The 16,551-nt window shown below is 50.7% G+C and overlaps 1 protein-coding gene across 1 annotated transcript in view; it reads left to right on the forward strand.

Moving 5' to 3' along the window:
- The first annotated feature begins 5,743 nt into the window (after window positions 1–5,743).
- SDC3 (syndecan 3) overlaps window positions 5,744–16,551 on the forward strand; it is a 149,204-nt gene continuing 138,396 nt past the window's right edge. The window contains exon 1 of the mRNA XM_084815601.1: window positions 5,744–6,519. Within this exon, the coding sequence (XP_084671727.1) occupies window positions 6,430–6,519 (90 nt within the window). The 5' untranslated portion in view covers window positions 5,744–6,429. The remainder of the gene's footprint in view (window positions 6,520–16,551) is intronic.

The raw sequence follows: 16,551 nt of genomic DNA on the forward strand, positions 1-16,551 counted from the left end.
TAGTAGATATGATGGTGACCTGAATTAAATTTGCCCATGCTTGTCTATTTTAGTTCGCTGATTCCCAAGATGTCGATGTTCAGTCTTGCCATCTCATGTTTGACCACCTCCAGCTTACCTTGATTCATTGATCTTACATTCCAGGTTACTAAACAATATTGCTCTTTACAGCATCGGACTTTCTTTTCACCACCAGACACATCCACAGCTGAGTGTCCTTTCGGCTTTGGCCCAGCCGCTTCCCTCTTTCTGGCGCTACTTGGAAATTCCCTCTACTCTTCCCCAGTAGTATACTGGACACCTTCCAACCTGAGGGGCTCATCTTCCGGCATCATATCTTTTAGCCTTGTGATACGTTCCATGGGGTTTTCTTGGCAAGAATACTGGAGTGGGTTGCCATTTCCTTCTCCAGTGGACCACATTTTGTCAGAACTCTCCGCCATGACCTGTCCGTCTTGGGTGGCCCTGCACGGCATAGCTTATGGCTTCACTGAGTTATGCAAGCCCCTTCGCCACAACAAGGGAGTGATCCATGAAGGGGAGGCTGCTCACTACAATGGTTCAAAACAATATAAAATTCCACACTAGGAAAAATAACCTAAAATGCAAGACAAGCAGAGGAGTACAACTGCAAGAAGCAGTGTTACACGTTTGTGTGAACAGGATGGATTTCTAGGCACCTGAAAGAGGGCAACAGCAGTGCTGCCTGGCAAATGCATCTGGGAAGAGAGAGTTCCATAATTGGGGGTGCCACCACTGAAAAGGCCCTATGCCTGTTGCCCAACCACTTAAATTCTAAAGATGGGTGAACCTGGAGGACAGACTCTAACGAGGTGGTTAGTTAATGGGTGGGTTCATGTCGGAGAGGTAGCCCCATAGTTTTCCACAATGCTGTGCATAAATTGCGCAAGGTGGACATTGAGAAGCCATTGCTCCTGGCTGTATACATTAGCTGCATACTTGGCTCAGCATATAACACAGCAACATCAAGCAGCCTTCTCCCAACTTGGTGTCCTCAATAGGTTTTGGACTACAACCCCCATCATCCCTGTCCATTGGCCATGCTGGCTGGGGCTGATGGGAGCTGCAGACTAAAACATTTAGAGTGTATCAGGTTGGGGGAGACCTATAGCGGCTCTCTCTTTTGCCAAACCCTAGAGCCCTAATCATGCAGTACTCATATATAGGGCGCTCACCTGATGAAGCAGGAGTGATGCTGCATCCCTAGACTAGCCCTGCCTTCTTACAGCCAGTGGAGGCTGGTGGCTCCGATTTCAGTGGGGCTGTGCATCTACTCTGGGTTTCGGTCAGAACCAGCCAGAACTCTAAAGATGCTATCCAAGGTTCTGAACCTATTTGGGGGCTGGGGTTCAGCTGGTTGGAGCCACCAGCAGCCACTGCTTAGAGCAGTGTGTCGAGTGTGGAAACCTGCAAAGGAACCCCTAGGAGCAATTAGCTGCTTATGCATCTGGGTTCCTTTGCAGATGCTCAGAGTGCAGACATTGTGGGTTGGGCTAGTCAGGTTCCTTGCTTCCCCACAGGAGTGCCCTACACATGAATCTTGGGTGAACAGGGCTTGTACAGACGGGTGATTTGAAGGGAAACACGGAGTACTCTCATCCAGTGTTGTGTTGTTGCATTGCACAGCGGGCCAATATGCCACCTATGCCACAAGACCATTACCACTATATCCATTTCTGCGGGCCACAAATATCCCTCAACCACATGACACCACAAATAGCTTCAGGAACCCCATGTAAAGCAATAGTTACCAGAGCTCTCAACACAAAGGAGCCAGGGGAAATGGAGATCATTCAGGTCCACCGGCATCCAGGCCATATGGCCCCTCTTCATCCTACATGTTGCATCATAACCAAGGGCTGCCCAACACCCTCCATCCACCATGGCGACACATCTCCCCATGCAACAATGACCAATGTCGACAACAAAAAATACCCTACTGATACCCAAGCGCAGCTGTCAGCAAGGGAGGGAGAGGCAGACAGAAGGGCCCTCCTTATGAGCCTAGTGTGTTGAGGGTCATTGGGCTCCTCCCTCCCAGAGTAGACACCCCCGGAGGCTGCTCCCCCTGACAGCTGTCAGAAGGGAATGAACAAAGTGCTGGGCCCTCTCCATGAGCCTGTCTGGGAACAGTCGTCACTGGGCTCCTCCCTGCTACAATGTGTTCCATCAGTGATCGTCCCACCTCACGGTTCTCCACTGGTGGTGGATCGACACCCAGGAGCTCTCCATGAGGCTGCCTGGGAACAACCACCAGTGGACCCCTCCAGGCCAGCACAGAGTCCGCCGGTGGTCACTGCGCAGCACAGGTGTCAGAAGTGGATGGATCGACAGATAAGCCCTCTCCATGAACTTCAGTGGGAGCAACCAACCTTGGGCTCCTTCCCTCCAGAACCAATAATGCCAGTGGTTATTCCACCGTGCAGCTGTCAGAAGGGGTGGGAGAAACAGCGGGATGTTCTCCATGAGCCTGCCTCGGACCAACAGCCCTCGATTTCCTCCCACCGAGGACAGACACTATCCGTGGCCACTGCACCTGGAGACTGTCAGAAGGGGAAGGAGTTAGATCCAGGCCCTCTCCATGAACCAAACTGGGAGCAGCCACCATTGGGCTCCTCTCTCCTCTGGGTGGAGACTCCATTGGTGGCCATGCCACCTGTTGGCCATCAGAAGAACAGGGAGAGGCTGATATATCCTCAGCATGAGACTGGATTGTACCAGCGACCATTACATTCCTCCCAACCAGCACAGACTCCACCCGTGGCCGCTGCACCTGCCAGCTGTCAGGAGGCGAAACTGTTAGGCCCGCTTCATAAGACTGTCTGGGAGGAAATACCAGTGGGCTCGACCCCTCTACTCCAGACGCCCTTGGCGACCATGCCGCCTGGCAGCTGTCAGAAGAGGACGGAGAGGCGGGTCAACCCTCCCCGTGCGACAGGCTCCTCTCAAGCTGAGAATACTCCCTCAGTGATGGCCGTTGTACCTGGCAGCTGTCAGAAAGAGAAGGAGAAAAACCTCGGCCCTCTCCAGGCACCTGTCTGGTACCGACTGAACAGACAGCCAGGCCCTCTCCATGAGCCTGCCTGGGAATAAATGCCATTGGCTTCCTCCCGCCTAGAATGGGCTTCATCCATGGGCATACCACCTGGCAAAGGGCAGGAGGTATGTGGTAGGGAGAGATTTAGGCTCTCTCCATGAGCCTCTCAGTCAATGATGGCCTTTAGGCTCCTCCTTCCTAGAATGGATGCCATCAGTGGCCATTCCATGACACAACTGTCAAAAAGGGAGGGAGAGAGAGAAGGCTTCTTCACACGGAGCTTTGATCCTGCTGTTGAGATTGCTCACTCATGGAAGTTTGTGGGCCCTTTAGATGACGTCGTCAACCTCCAGGGCGTCTCCCGCACTAAATGACCTTTATACCATTTTTAAATAGATCGGCGATAACGAGGTATCAAATTACCCCATGTATGTTCTGCTCAAGTTCACTCCATGAAAAAGGAAAAGGTGCAAGAAGAGAAGTGAGATCCATGAAACATCGGGAAGACTCAGAGAAGGGGGCAAAGGATGAGGAAAGGGGAGGGGGGAAGGGAAGCGTGTGTAAAGGGAGCCCATTGTGATCTTGCATTTGAAACGGAAGCAGAAAGCCCCTTGTTAAATGCGGGATTTTAGCCTGGTGTATTGATGCTCAGGGAGACCTTCCCCATGGGCAAATGGGACCATTTGCTGTGGGTTTCCTCCCTCCATCAGTGGCCTTTCCATCTGGCCTCTCAAAAAATGAACATACCTGAGCCCTGAATGGCTTGTTTTCTTCTTTCCTCCACGGCCCCTTCTTTTTGTGTCATGCAGTGTCGGTTCCAAGCTTTTGTGGGCCCTTTGGCAAGACACCCTCAATGGGACCCCTCCTTTGGTGAGTCAATTTTTCCACCACCATTATCACCAGCTGTTCTTGCTCCTCACCCTCTTTCTCATCCTTGCTACCACTTCTTTGCTTGACAGGCAAGAGAGCCAGTGAGCAAGTAGGCAGTGGCGTCTCCTGCTCCTTCTTCTCATCCCCACCATTATCCAGGCTAGAAAGAGAGGAAGTTGAACAAGAAGATTGCAATAGTGAAGAGAAGGAAAAGCTCCAGGGAGCTCTGGTCAATGGGCCCTGCTGGGGTGTGGGCCCTTGGCAGCTGCCCAGACCTGCCTACCTTTGACGCCATCCCTGGTGTCATGTTCATTAGATTGCAAGTAACCCATTCTGGCAGGCCTTTTTAAAAATTTAAAACATGTTCATACATTTATTTTAAACATGTTTATATCTTCCCTTATCAAAGTTGTCCCAGGAGTTTGGAATATTAACATTCTGCTTAGTACTGTGCAACAGCTAGTAGAACCCTAAATGTTTCCTTAAAAATTGATTTTAATTGTGAAATTTCAACAACAACAATTATAAAACGAAAGAAGAAAATGACAAGAACTCATCATCGGAACCCAACTGTTGTTCCAAAGTGAAAATGGTCTTATCTATCCATGTTCGCCACAAAAACAGTTTCCTACCCATTTTTAGATCTAGATTGCTCCATAAAGTCAATTTAGCATGAGAGAAGGGATCAAAGTGTAACTGACCTGACATTCACTGCACACCTCTAAGTGTAGAATTGTAAATGTAAGGACAAGAATGGATACAGCCTTTAATATTATGACCAGAACAAAGCATGAGTAGCATCATCAGCACCCTCCCAAGACATAATATAGTAAGTCACTGAAGGATGTTTATAGTCTCCAGCACCCAGGTGGGCATATCCAGTGCCCTCACTGGAAAGCCCAATAAGGAATGTTGCCCTTGGATCCCATTTGCAGTGCCAACAAAAGTCTCTCCCAAAGCTACCCCTGGTAGCTCAGTGGTGGAATGCAAGAAATATTTGCATACATAAGATTCCAGGTTCAATCCCTGAGTTAAACTCTCAGCATTCCCGAGCATTAAGAACGTAAGAACTTAAGAAGCACCATGCTGGATTAGACCAAGGATCAGCTAGTCCAGTGTTCTGTTCACACAGTGGCCAACTAGCTGCCCACTGGAAACCCCCAAGCAGGACATGAGTGCAACAGCACCCTCCCACCCATGATCCCCAGCAATTGCCTCTGATACTGGAGGTAGCATAGAGACATCAGGACTAGTAGCCATTGATAGCCTTATCCTCAATTAATTTCTACAGTCCCCTTTTAAAGCCATCCAAACTGGGGGCCATCACTATGTCTAGTGGCGGTGAACTCCATAGTTCAACGATGCTGTGTGTGAAGAAGTCCTTCCTTTGAACTGTCCTGAATCTCCCACCCATCAGCCTCAGGGGATAACCCCCACCGGGTTCTAGGATTATGAGAACGGGGGAGAAAAAATGTCTCCCTATCCACGTTCTCCACACCCTGCAGAATTCTGTACACTTCTCTCATGTCTCCCCTCACTCGCCTTTTTTCTAAGCTAAACAGTCCCAGACCTGATCGTCTTCTACTCGTTCATCCACGGTCTTTTCTCCTGGCAGCGCCAGCTGTGTCAAGCAGCTCCTTCCCACCCCACTGGGGGTTGTAGGGCTTCCCCCCCCCGTCTAAACACGGATAGGATTGCGCCCGAAGTGTGTCTGCGCCTAGGCGCGCTTGCGCCCAGATGTTACCTCTTCTTTCTTTCTTTCTTTCTTTCTTTCTTTCTTTCTTTCTTTCTTTCTTTCTTTCTTTCTTTCTTTCTTTCCTCTGGAGGCCCCTCGGGATCGGAGAAGCCCCCTCCCCACGCGGGACCGGATCCGCGCGCGCTCGCGCCTCCCGGCCCCGGCGCCTCCCTGCTCCGCCGAGCGCACGCTAGAGGGCGTCGCAGCCTCTCCCCGCCCGCTTCTTCCCCCAGGCGCCTCTCGCCCTCCGCCGCCGCCGCCTCCTCGCAGCCATTGCGCGCATGGAAGCGGCTCCAGAGCGCACGTTTCCTGCCCGCGGGAAGGAGCCGAGCGCGCGCCGAGCCTGAGCGTGGCAGTCCGGCGCCGGCGTGCGGTGCGGGGCGGGGGGGAGGAGGAGGAGGAGGAGGCGCTGGGCCGGAGCCGAGGAGGAGGCGCCGCCGCCGCCAGGACGGGCCGAAGGACTCGCGCTGCCCGCAGCCCTGGCCTGGCCTCCGCCCTCGCTGCGCACAGCATCTCTCCGGCCCCGAAGAGGCGTCGTGAGCCGCGCGCGCGGGGGGCGCTCGCTCGCTCGCTCGCTCGCATCCGCCGCCGCCTCCTGCCGCCCAGAAACCGGGCTGGGCTTCTGGCCGCGTCGGGAACAAAGGCAGATCGCCCCGCTCCTTCCTCCCTTCGCCCCCCCTCCCCGTCCCTGTGGACTCCCGACGGGCGTTGCAGCCGCCGCCGCGGCGGGCGCCCCGATCCGCCTCCCCTGCCCAGCCCGGAGACCATGCCCTGGCTGCTGCCGTCGAGGCCCCGCGGCCAGGCGGGGCTGCTGCCGCTCGGGCTGCTCCTGCTGCTGGCTGGCCACGTCGCCCGGGTGAGTAACGTCTGTTCCTCGACAGCGCCCGGACCGCCGTCCCCTGGGCGCGCTGCGCCGCCCGCCTCCAGGCCAGGGCGACGCCGCCCGCCTCCTCCGCCCCGCGGCTCGGCGCGTGGGGTGGAAGCCGGATCGCCTCCCCTCCGCCGCCCGGCCCTCCCGGGGCTCAGACCTGCAGGCTTCCGGGGCCTTCCCGGCCAAGTCCTTGCCTCTGCTTTCGGCCTTCTGTCCTGGGGGGATGCTTAGGGCGGCGCACGCCCCCTTCCTTCCCCGAGCGGCGGTGTGCGCGTTGGGGGTGCGCGCGCGCGCGCGTGTCAGTTAGCAGCTACCGCGGGTTGCATGCATGGGGAACAAGCGGCTTCTCCGATGGGCTTGAAGGATTCGCCTCCCCTCCCCTTTTTTTTTTCCTGGTTTGCCTCAGTCTCCTGCTCCCGAGAGGAGGACGGCTTGCCAGTTGACCAGTCCGATCCTAGGCGGCTTGACTCAGAAGTAAGCCCTCTGTTCCATAGGGCTTGATCCCAGGGAGACATGCCTACGGATTTGCTCGCCTTGCAGCCCGACCCTAGGCGAGGTCCGTTGGAAATCGGGCCCGGTGTGCTCAGTGAGGGGTTTTATTCCCAGGAAAGCGTGTTTAGGATTGCAGCCTTAGTTGGAAACACGCCCATTCGGGCCCACTGTATTCAGCTTTAGGATTGCAGCTTTAGCTGCGAAAGACTGAGGGGGGGGGAGAAGGAGGTGTGATCCCCCCTTCTTTCTATTAATCTTTGCTTTGGTTGCAAAGCTTCAGTCTCAATCGTTCAGCCTCACCGCGATCGCAGTAATGGACAGTTCTTGCGCTCTTACTGGCTACAGATTCCCCTTCTGGGGGGTGGGGGATTTCCGTGCAGCTGAGGCTGGGTGGGTCGGTGGGCGAAAGATGTATTTGGATGTCATTTGAAGGTCGGTGGGGAAGTGGAAGTTGCAAACACTGAGGGTATGTACTCTCCTCTGGCTTTGCAATTCCATGTTCGTGCTGCGTTTTATTTTTTTGAGGGGGGCAGGGAAGGGTTCATTGTTTGGCTCCGCTGTCTGACTTGTTGGCTGGAACCGCAGCGAAATGCCTGGAGGAGGCTGATTCTGTGGGGGTCCCTGCCGCGGCTGCCTTTCCTCCCTTAAGCGGAGTCCCTGCCTTTTTGCATTCTGTGTAGGCTTCTGTGTAGGAGGTCCAAGAGGCGGGGGGGGGGGGAATGCCTTGTGGATAGCATATGAATGCCCCCAAGGGTGAGTTCTCTTCCAGTGCATCCCCCGGATTGCCTGGGGGGAATGGGCGCTGTGTCATGACGGCGAAATGATGGAGATGATGGTTGCTGATTGCTGAAATGGGGGAAAGAAGAGATCTGCCCACTGAGATTCTGCTCATGCGATTAGGTCCTGCGAAGCTAAGGATCCCTCCTGCAAAGCATCGATCTGTCTTTACCAGCAGGGCCTGCTTAATCACCCACAGTATAGGCCGGTTCCCACACACCATTGGGTGTGGGTGAAGATAGGTTAAGAGTGGTTCTCGGTGTCTGATTTCCCCACAATGTATCGCACAGCGTGGAATATTTACAGTATAAAAGAGGTGTCTGCCAACAAGGGGTTTAGGAGCTTCCGTGTCTGGGTTTGTATGATGGTTAGCCTCTGTCCCTGCTCTCCACCCCGACCCCAATTGTTGCCCTGCCCCTATTGATCTGGGAATCAGCGAGGACGACGTCTCAGGTGTTGGTGTGTTGCAGGCGTGGTAACGAAAAGGTTAGGATGTCCAAAGCGGAAAATGATGCCTTACATCTGGACCAGTGCAATGTAACATCATCTCAGCTGTGTGCATTGCCCCCCTGGGAGGGAGCATGATTCAGCGGCTGAGCACATGTTTCCTATGCGCAGAAAAGTCCCAGGTTCGATCTTGGGCATCTCCACTGAAAACGTTCAGGTACTGGCACTAATGTAGTGGTGAATGTTAACATGCAGGAACTCAGAGTGACAATCCCTCTTGCCAGGTCCCCAAGGAGAGTCAGAAAAGGCAGGCAGATGTGTTTCTCTCTCTCTCTCTCTCTCTCTCTCTCTCTCTGTATTATATATGTCTATGTATAGGCCTTTTGTAAAGGTAATGGGTCTTCATTACCCATCCAAGACCAAGCCACCCCAAAGTGCTTTGCATGACAACAGGGAACAATGTATTGTTGCTGGGAAAATTCATTTCCCGCCAGCTACTGTGAGGATTGTAGCTCAGCTCAGAGGGACACAGGGCATCTGGGGGTGGGGAGCGATGAAGCCATCACCCCTGCTAAGCAAAAAGTCCTACTGCTGTGATCCTCTGAGCCCTGGCTCCACGACAGCACTAGACATCAGAGGATGTGAAAGATCTTTTTCTGCCTGTGAACCTGGAAAGCCACTGCCAGTAAGAGCACACACAGTACAGAACAAGATGGGCACAATAGACTCACCTGGTATAAGGCGGCTTCTTAAGTAGCCAGACCCCGCCCCGCCTCACGTCATTGGCTGTTGGTCAAGGCTGTGGGCTGGCATGCTGCCTGGATGACATCATGTCACATGTTGACTTTATGGAGATGCTATGAGGGTTCATGTCGTGGCAGGTGCTCTGTGTCTCCCCTCGCCTCTGTTGAAGCCCTGCCACTTTTAAAAGTCTGATTTGTGCAAGTTGTTAAAAGGTCAGTGAGGTCACCCTGAGAAACTCTGAGGCTTAGGGTGTGAGATCTGATGGCCGGAAGTGCCCCAATTATTTGCACCCAAAATAATGTTTAAAAAATCACCTATGCATTTGGCGGCTCCTCCAAACTTTGTGTTTTCCTTTGAAATCCATCAGTGATGGGAACGTTGCACAAGGTGAGCGGGCTGTATGCCAGCCTTCCCCAACCTGGGGCCCTCCAGATGTGTTTGGATGACAGCCCCATCATGCCTATCCTGGATGATGGGAGTTTTAGTCCAAACACAGCTGGAGGGTGCCAGGTTGGGGGAAGTTGGTGTACATTCTAAAACTCAGTTAGACCTTGCAACATTTCATGGTGGTGATTATTCTTGTGCTAAGTCATTTGCCTGTCAAAATCACAGGTGTGATATGGGAATATTCGGTTGGAGGGGAAGGGGAGACTCTTTTCTCTTATACCCCCTGCCTCTAGCTGAATCCCCCTTTCCCTTCAGTCTTCTTCCTCCAGTTCCTTCCCTTCTGTTGAGGAGAGAAAGCATTGTTTCCACTTCCACTACCTCTTCGTTATCTTCCCATGCCAGTGTTCTCAAACATGGCCGGGAATCATAGACCTGGTTCACATGACACGGCAGCCCATGGGTTAAAGAAACCATGGGCTGTCCGGGATGAGTGGGGAGAGTCCGCCATTTCCACTTTTCATCAGCAACTCACGAGCAGCTCCTTTGTAGGTTGCTGAACATGTCATCTGAACCCACACCACTGGGTTGTTTAGGGGTTAAACAACCCAGCGGTTAACCTATGGTTTGTTGTTGGGTTCGTAGAATTGGACACGGCCTTGTAGGCCAGGGGTGGGCAGAAAGTAGATCTTCAGATATTTTGTACCTCAACTCCCATAAGTCCCTGCCAGCATGGCCAATGGGCAGGAATGCTTGGAATTGAAGTCCCAAACTTCTGGAGATCTACTTTCTGCCCACCCCTGTTGTAGGCTATCTAGTCCACCCCCCTGCTCGATGTAGGAAAGTAGAGCATGTCCAATGTATCCATGCATCCAGTGCATGGCATGGAGGCAATGCCTTTCCCATGCATTGCCCCGCCCCAGGCTAATACCTGAGTTTCTTCACCTACAACTCCTGTCAGCCCGAGCCAAAATGATCAGTGGTCAGGGATGATGGGAGTGGTAGTCCAACAACATCTGGGGACCCTAGGTTTGGAAAGGCTGTGACGAAGAAATCATCAGTTCCCAACATACTATCATAGATCTATATGCCAACTGCCAGGGACCGAAATGATAATCCCATGATACCTTTCCTTTGGGTGAAGGCAGTTTTATGGACTTGATACAGAGATCCTGCCCCAAAGACCTCTGGGAAAATATATTGAGTGAAGAAAATACCCATTTACAGGAAAGAAAAAGCCCCCAGACTAGAGCAGTGCACAAATCAATGTTGTAAGCTGCTCTTTTATTATTTATTTATTTATTTATTATTTATTTATTATTATTATTTATTTATTTCATTTCTATACTGCCCAATAGCCGAAGCTGTCTGGGCGGTTCACAAAAATATGCTCCCCATTAGTTGTGGCAGAAGTACAGCTTCTTTCTTTTTTCCTAAGAGTTTTGATTTGTTGTGCTTTTCTACTTCTGCAAGGGGCAGTGCTGTTTCGCATCCTCTGCAGTGCCTCGGAGCTAGAGTTATTCCAGGCCATTGTGGTATAGTGGCAGGACATGGCAGCCACCACAAAAGGAGGTGGCAAATATTTGGAGAAAATTCTGCAAAGTGGCTTTTTTTCTAGGGGGGTGAGAAAAAGAAAAATGTCAGATTTTTACACACACACACCCTTCCAAAATGTCTTCAGTGAAAGTTGGGCTCAGTTCTACAGTCCCAAACTTAAGACCTGGGCTTCAACAAGAAGCAAGTAGCATTGGTTCCCGGAGAACACTGAGGGTGGTGGTTGGACCTGCAGTTTTCAGAGCCTGCATGGCAACAAAACAGGGGAATTACTGGAAATAAAATTGGTGGAGCAGTGGAAAAAAAAATAAGGTATTTTTAGAGCGGGAATAACCTGTTTACCCCAATGTGGCACCAATATCTAAAAATTCCATTGGATCCACAATCCACTTTAGCTGAGTTAGATTCATATATATATATATATATATGTAGGTATGTGTGTGTGTGTATATATATATATGAGAAAGATAGAAAAACAAACAACAGAGTATTAAAATATATATTTTAAGCTAATGGACTTGTCAGTTCTTGGAGGGGAACCACCTGGGAACCATTTGTAGTCATCTTGAGTTCCACAATGGAAGAAAGGTGGGATAGAAAAGTAATAAATAAAACTAAAACTGGGTGTCAGGAGTGGCAGTTGTGCCACTTTACACCAGCCTCTGTCTCTCTGTCTCTGTCTGTCTCTTTCTCTCTCTCAACACCCTCATAATGTCTACAGGATTTAATCTGCTCAATTTGTTGACCATCAGTATTCCAGGCATGTGTGTGTGTTTTTTTTTATGTTTTCTGCAAAGCAACTATTTTGGTTTTATCATAATGTATAGATTTAAAACAATGTCTTGCGATCGCTTCCCAAAGCTGCTCATCAATTGACTACGCCAGAGTGTATGATGAGAACAAAAGCCACATCATGGGTGTAGAGAAGCGATGACAAGTGTTGAGCAACTGGAAACTGATTCTGAGACAGCCTGGTCTCAGTTTAAGAAGGGCCACTGTGCCCCCCCCCCCACGAGCCTGGCAGCTGTGGAATGACTGGTCCTGATGAATGGAAGGCTTCTCAGAAAGACCGGCAGCTGTGAAAAGTGGGCTTAGTTTAACCAGAAAGATGGGGATAAATTGTCTGCTGTGCAGTGGGTGAGGGGGCTGTGTGTGTGTGTGTGAGAAGTAGTGAGAGTAGGAAATAAGTGAGAGCAGTGGAGGCTGGTGGCTCCGATGTCAGTGAGGTGGTGAATGTGCTCCGGGATTCAGTCAGAACCAGTCAGAACTCTAAAGGAGCTATCCAAAGTGTGGAAGCACCGCCCCACTGACATTGGACTCACCAGCCTCCACAGAGTGAAGGGGAGAAGTAATGGTTCCGTTTGCCTTGAAACAGCCTGATGTTACACTCTTTCTCATGCCCCGACTGCCCCACAACTCTGGGGGGAGAGTGGAGCATTTCTTTTGACTGGGGAAGGGAAAAAGGATGTCTGTCTGTCCGTCCATCTACCTGTCTACCTACCTACCTATACCAGGGGTGGTGAACCTTAAGCCCGTGGGCCAAATCTGCCCCTCTTGGGATCCCAATCTATCCCTGGAGGGTTCCCCAGAAGGCCACGCCCCTTTCTCCTGGCCCCATCTTCTTTTCCCTGACCACCGATGATTTGGTGGTTTCCTGGCTTTTGTGTACAACCCCCCCCCCCACACACACACATTTTAAAAGGTTGGGATGACTCTCCTAGGGATAGTTATGGGCAAGAAGAGCTGTAAACTTAAATATTCTGTTGTTTTTGGCCTCGCACCCTTTGCCTTTGGCCCTGCTGTCTACCACAGGAATGCGGCCCCCGAGAACTTCTCTGCAACTGCATTCAGTTCTCGGGTTGGGAGAGGTTTGACACCTCTGATCTGCATAGACACATGCCAGGACACTGTAGCCATAGGGAAGATGGGAAAGATCATGGGTATTTCTGGCAAGAGGTGTGTGTGTGTGTGTGTGTGTGTGTTAGCAGAAAGCGTCATTTCTTTTAGCACATGCATGTAGTACACATAGAGATGCCCCCATACAAACACAGGATTATTGTCAGTAGTGTCTTGGCCCTCTCCAGTGTGAGCCATACATAGGATGGTTAGTGGGCAGCAACAGCGGGCTGAGCTGCAAGAGGTTAGGAACAGAGGAAGCTGCCTTATACTAGGTTGGACTATTAGTCTGTCTAGCTTGGTTGGTACTTCTATGCTAAGAGTAGCTCTCCAGAGTCTCAGGTGGAGCTTCTATATGATGATGATGATGGAAGCTCTACCTGAGACTCCACCTTTTTTCTTCTTGCAAGGAACCCAAGGGGGCTCACATGGTCCTCCTTCCTCTCCATTTTATCTTCCCAACAACCCTGTGAGGTAGGTTCAGCTGAGAGTCAGTGACTGGCCCAAAGTCACCTAGTGAGCTTCATGGCTGAGTGGGGACTAGAACCTGGATCTCCCGAGTCCCAGCCCAGCACTCTAACCACTACACCACATTGTCTGTGATCCTTTTGAATGAGATCCCAATAATTGAACCTGGGACCTTCTGCATGGAAAACATGTATTCTACCTCTCAGCTACAACCCCTCTGAGATGGTGAGTGGTAGCCGTTAAATGGGAGAAAATAGAGAGACGCCCTTCAGGACATCCCTGCATTGAGGCTAAACCTGCGCCCTGTCCTTGCCAAGTTTCTGGATTGAGAGGGGCAGGCTGAGCACACTTTTGGCGGTGTCCTGGATTGCTGCCCATTGACTTTGTCCCAAAGAACTTTGTGGGTACCACTGAGAAGCAGACCCACTGTTGTGCATAGGAGCCCCACCCTGGGTGGGGTGTCGGGGTGGAGTGAGATAGAACATTGACATATCTCTCTCTACCAAGAGAGTCTAATTGTCCTCTTCTCTCTCAAAGTTTGGAGAGGCCATCCCATTATGAGAAATGCAGGAAGCCCCAGAGAGGCTTGTGATAGGTGTATCTTTCCCCCCACCCTTCTCAGTTAGGGGCTGTGGGGGAACCCTCAGTATTCCCCCCCCCCAAATCAGAAACTTTGGGGAAAATTGGAAGATCTGCAAGAATTAATTAGACAATAGTAATAATTAACAACAACACAACCAAACTGTGGTTTGAAAGCTGTCTTTTTGACCTGATAATCATGGTCCTTCTTTGACTGGTATTTCATCATTTGGGAAGATACGAAACAACAGGGTTACCCAGTAGTTGTTAATGATTATTTCAAAAGAGCAAGATAGAACTCTTTTTCTCTTAATGAGGCTGGAAAGCCAGATATTGAGAAAGCAATTAGGTGTGTAATTTTATTCTCAAGAACAAAAAACACACTCTGCTATATATGCCTAGTGTTTCTGAATGTAATGGATACCTAAATAGCGCTGTTCACTTCTGTCTTGTATTAGGATGTAGTACACTGAGCAAAATATTGTATTTCTCCATTCAACCAAAGGAGATACTGTTAAGCAAAAAACAGGAGTCAAACATTTTGCCTGGAGGCAAGTAGCAAGCATGTTCAGTCTGGCTGCATACATTTTAAGCTAGGGGTTCATTACTACCTCACTTTCTATCCCTGTTACATCTGAATGGCCTTACTTGAAGCGAGTACCTCGTCCAGTCAGTTGGGTGGAAACAATGCACTATCTTCCACAATGTTTCAGAGCCCAAGTTGAACAGGTGAATCATGTGGACCAGTTCCTACTGGGCTGTACTACTTCAGGTGGCCCATGAAGTTGCATATAAATAAAGGCCTGGTAGAGATGTAATCCTTAGTGCTGTGCCAAAAACTTCTCCCATATTTTTTTGGACTGTTCTCATTCAATCTGGTAGAAAAGAAATTTCTTTTGAAAAGAAATTCAGTACTGAAGACATTTCGGAGAAATTCTCAAGGGCTGGGTTTGGGTTTCTTGGGCTTATCTTACTTAGGAGGTGGCCGAGGAACGAGCACAAGTGTCCTGTCTTTCATTGTACAATAGTCTCTTTGGCAGCCTGCAGCCTCCTCAGCTTCCTACACTTCAATTACAGCCCAGTTTAAGGCACTATGAGGTAATAACTCCCATGGGCCTTTTTCAGATCAGGAAGTGCAGGCAGCCCGGGAAGCTAGCAGTGATTAGGTAAGCTCAAAAACACCACCAAAAGAAATTCAACATAAATTATAGACTGTCCCGAGAATGAGGCAGAACAATGGAAGCCCTTTTCATGGGGAAGAAAACTTTCTGGAAATTGGAGGACAGATTTTGACCAAGGGGGCCAGCTTGCCAACACAGTTGATACTGTTGCAGCACGAACCCCCCCCCCCAACCCTTACCCAAAATGAAAGAAGCTGTGCTACAAGCCCTGCTGGTGGGGAGCCCTACCTGGGAATAGGGATGTACGAAATGACTTACCTGTTTTGTTTTGTGACATCTGCAGTGGGGGGGAGGCGCTCCGTACCTCCCCCCGAAATCCTCACTGGCCGGCTCCGCTCCGCAGCGACTCTGCAGAGCCGCTGGCCAGGGCCGCCTGCAGTGACATCTGGCCGCTGCTGGGCTGTGCAGGGACACAAATGGCGGCCACAGTAGCCACCGCCTTTTGCATCCCTTTTTTTTGCCATGATAGGCTACGTAAATATTTACATAGCCTATCACGGCGAAAAAAAGGGAACGCAAATGGCGGTGACTACGGCGGCTGCCATTTGCGTTCCCTTTTTTCCCGTGATAGACTACGTAAATATTTATGTAGCCTATCACGGCCTCCGCAGGGACACAAATGGCATCCCTGCGTTAGCCATTATAGGCTACATAAGTATTTACATAGCCTATCACGGGAAAAATCGTGAAGCGAATGGGGGCCGCAGACACGGCCGCCATTTGCAAAGCAGCGCGAATGGTACGAGGTAGGTGCTCCGTTTCGCGCGCCTTTTGTGGGGTGTTCTGCCATGGATTTCAGGGGGCTGAATGCACTGGCATTCGGCCTCACTGAGATCCATGGCGGAATTCTCCGCCATCCCTACCTGGGAGAGACTGTTGAGAATTTCTCCTTCCCCTGGAGGAATTTGGTGACATGTCCCAAATTTCTCTGCCCACAAATAAGGTGGAGAATTTTTGAGAGGCCATCTGTGCACAGCTCTAGTCATTCTACCAACCTCTTATCCAAAGATATGAGATTGGGAGTGGGGTGTGGGCTCATATTCTTTCTCTTCCTTGGAAGCAGATGCCTTCCTCTTTTCCCTTGTCGGCCATAACTTATAGTTCAGCATTGTGTCTTCCCCAATGCTAGTCATAGCTTCTATCTTGACCTGAGTTTGAAGCTGGTTTGCAAATCTTGATTAAGAGGAAACCTGGTCAGCGCAGATGTAACACTAAATCAAGGTTAAGACCCAAAAGGGAATAGAGGGGGGATTTGTTCGACAGTGTTAGGTAGTGCATGAACTCCTCCCACTCTCTTAACCATGGATAAGAGGACGGCAGTTATGTCTTCGCTGAGCCAGAAAATGACTATTTTGGGAATATATATGGGGGTAGCATTCAGGCAAATGCTCCCCCATCTGCATTGGTACTGTTCAGTGGGAGTTGTAACACTTGATTCTGCCAGCTCTAAGCAGGATGAGAACAGATGCTCTCCATCCATGGTACAGATGCAAGC

Source organism: Heloderma suspectum, chromosome 10, assembly GCF_057233095.1.
Source record: "Heloderma suspectum isolate Gila_16-S chromosome 10, 16-S_ref, whole genome shotgun sequence".
In the NCBI taxonomy this organism is placed as follows: Eukaryota; Metazoa; Chordata; class Lepidosauria; order Squamata; family Helodermatidae; genus Heloderma; species Heloderma suspectum.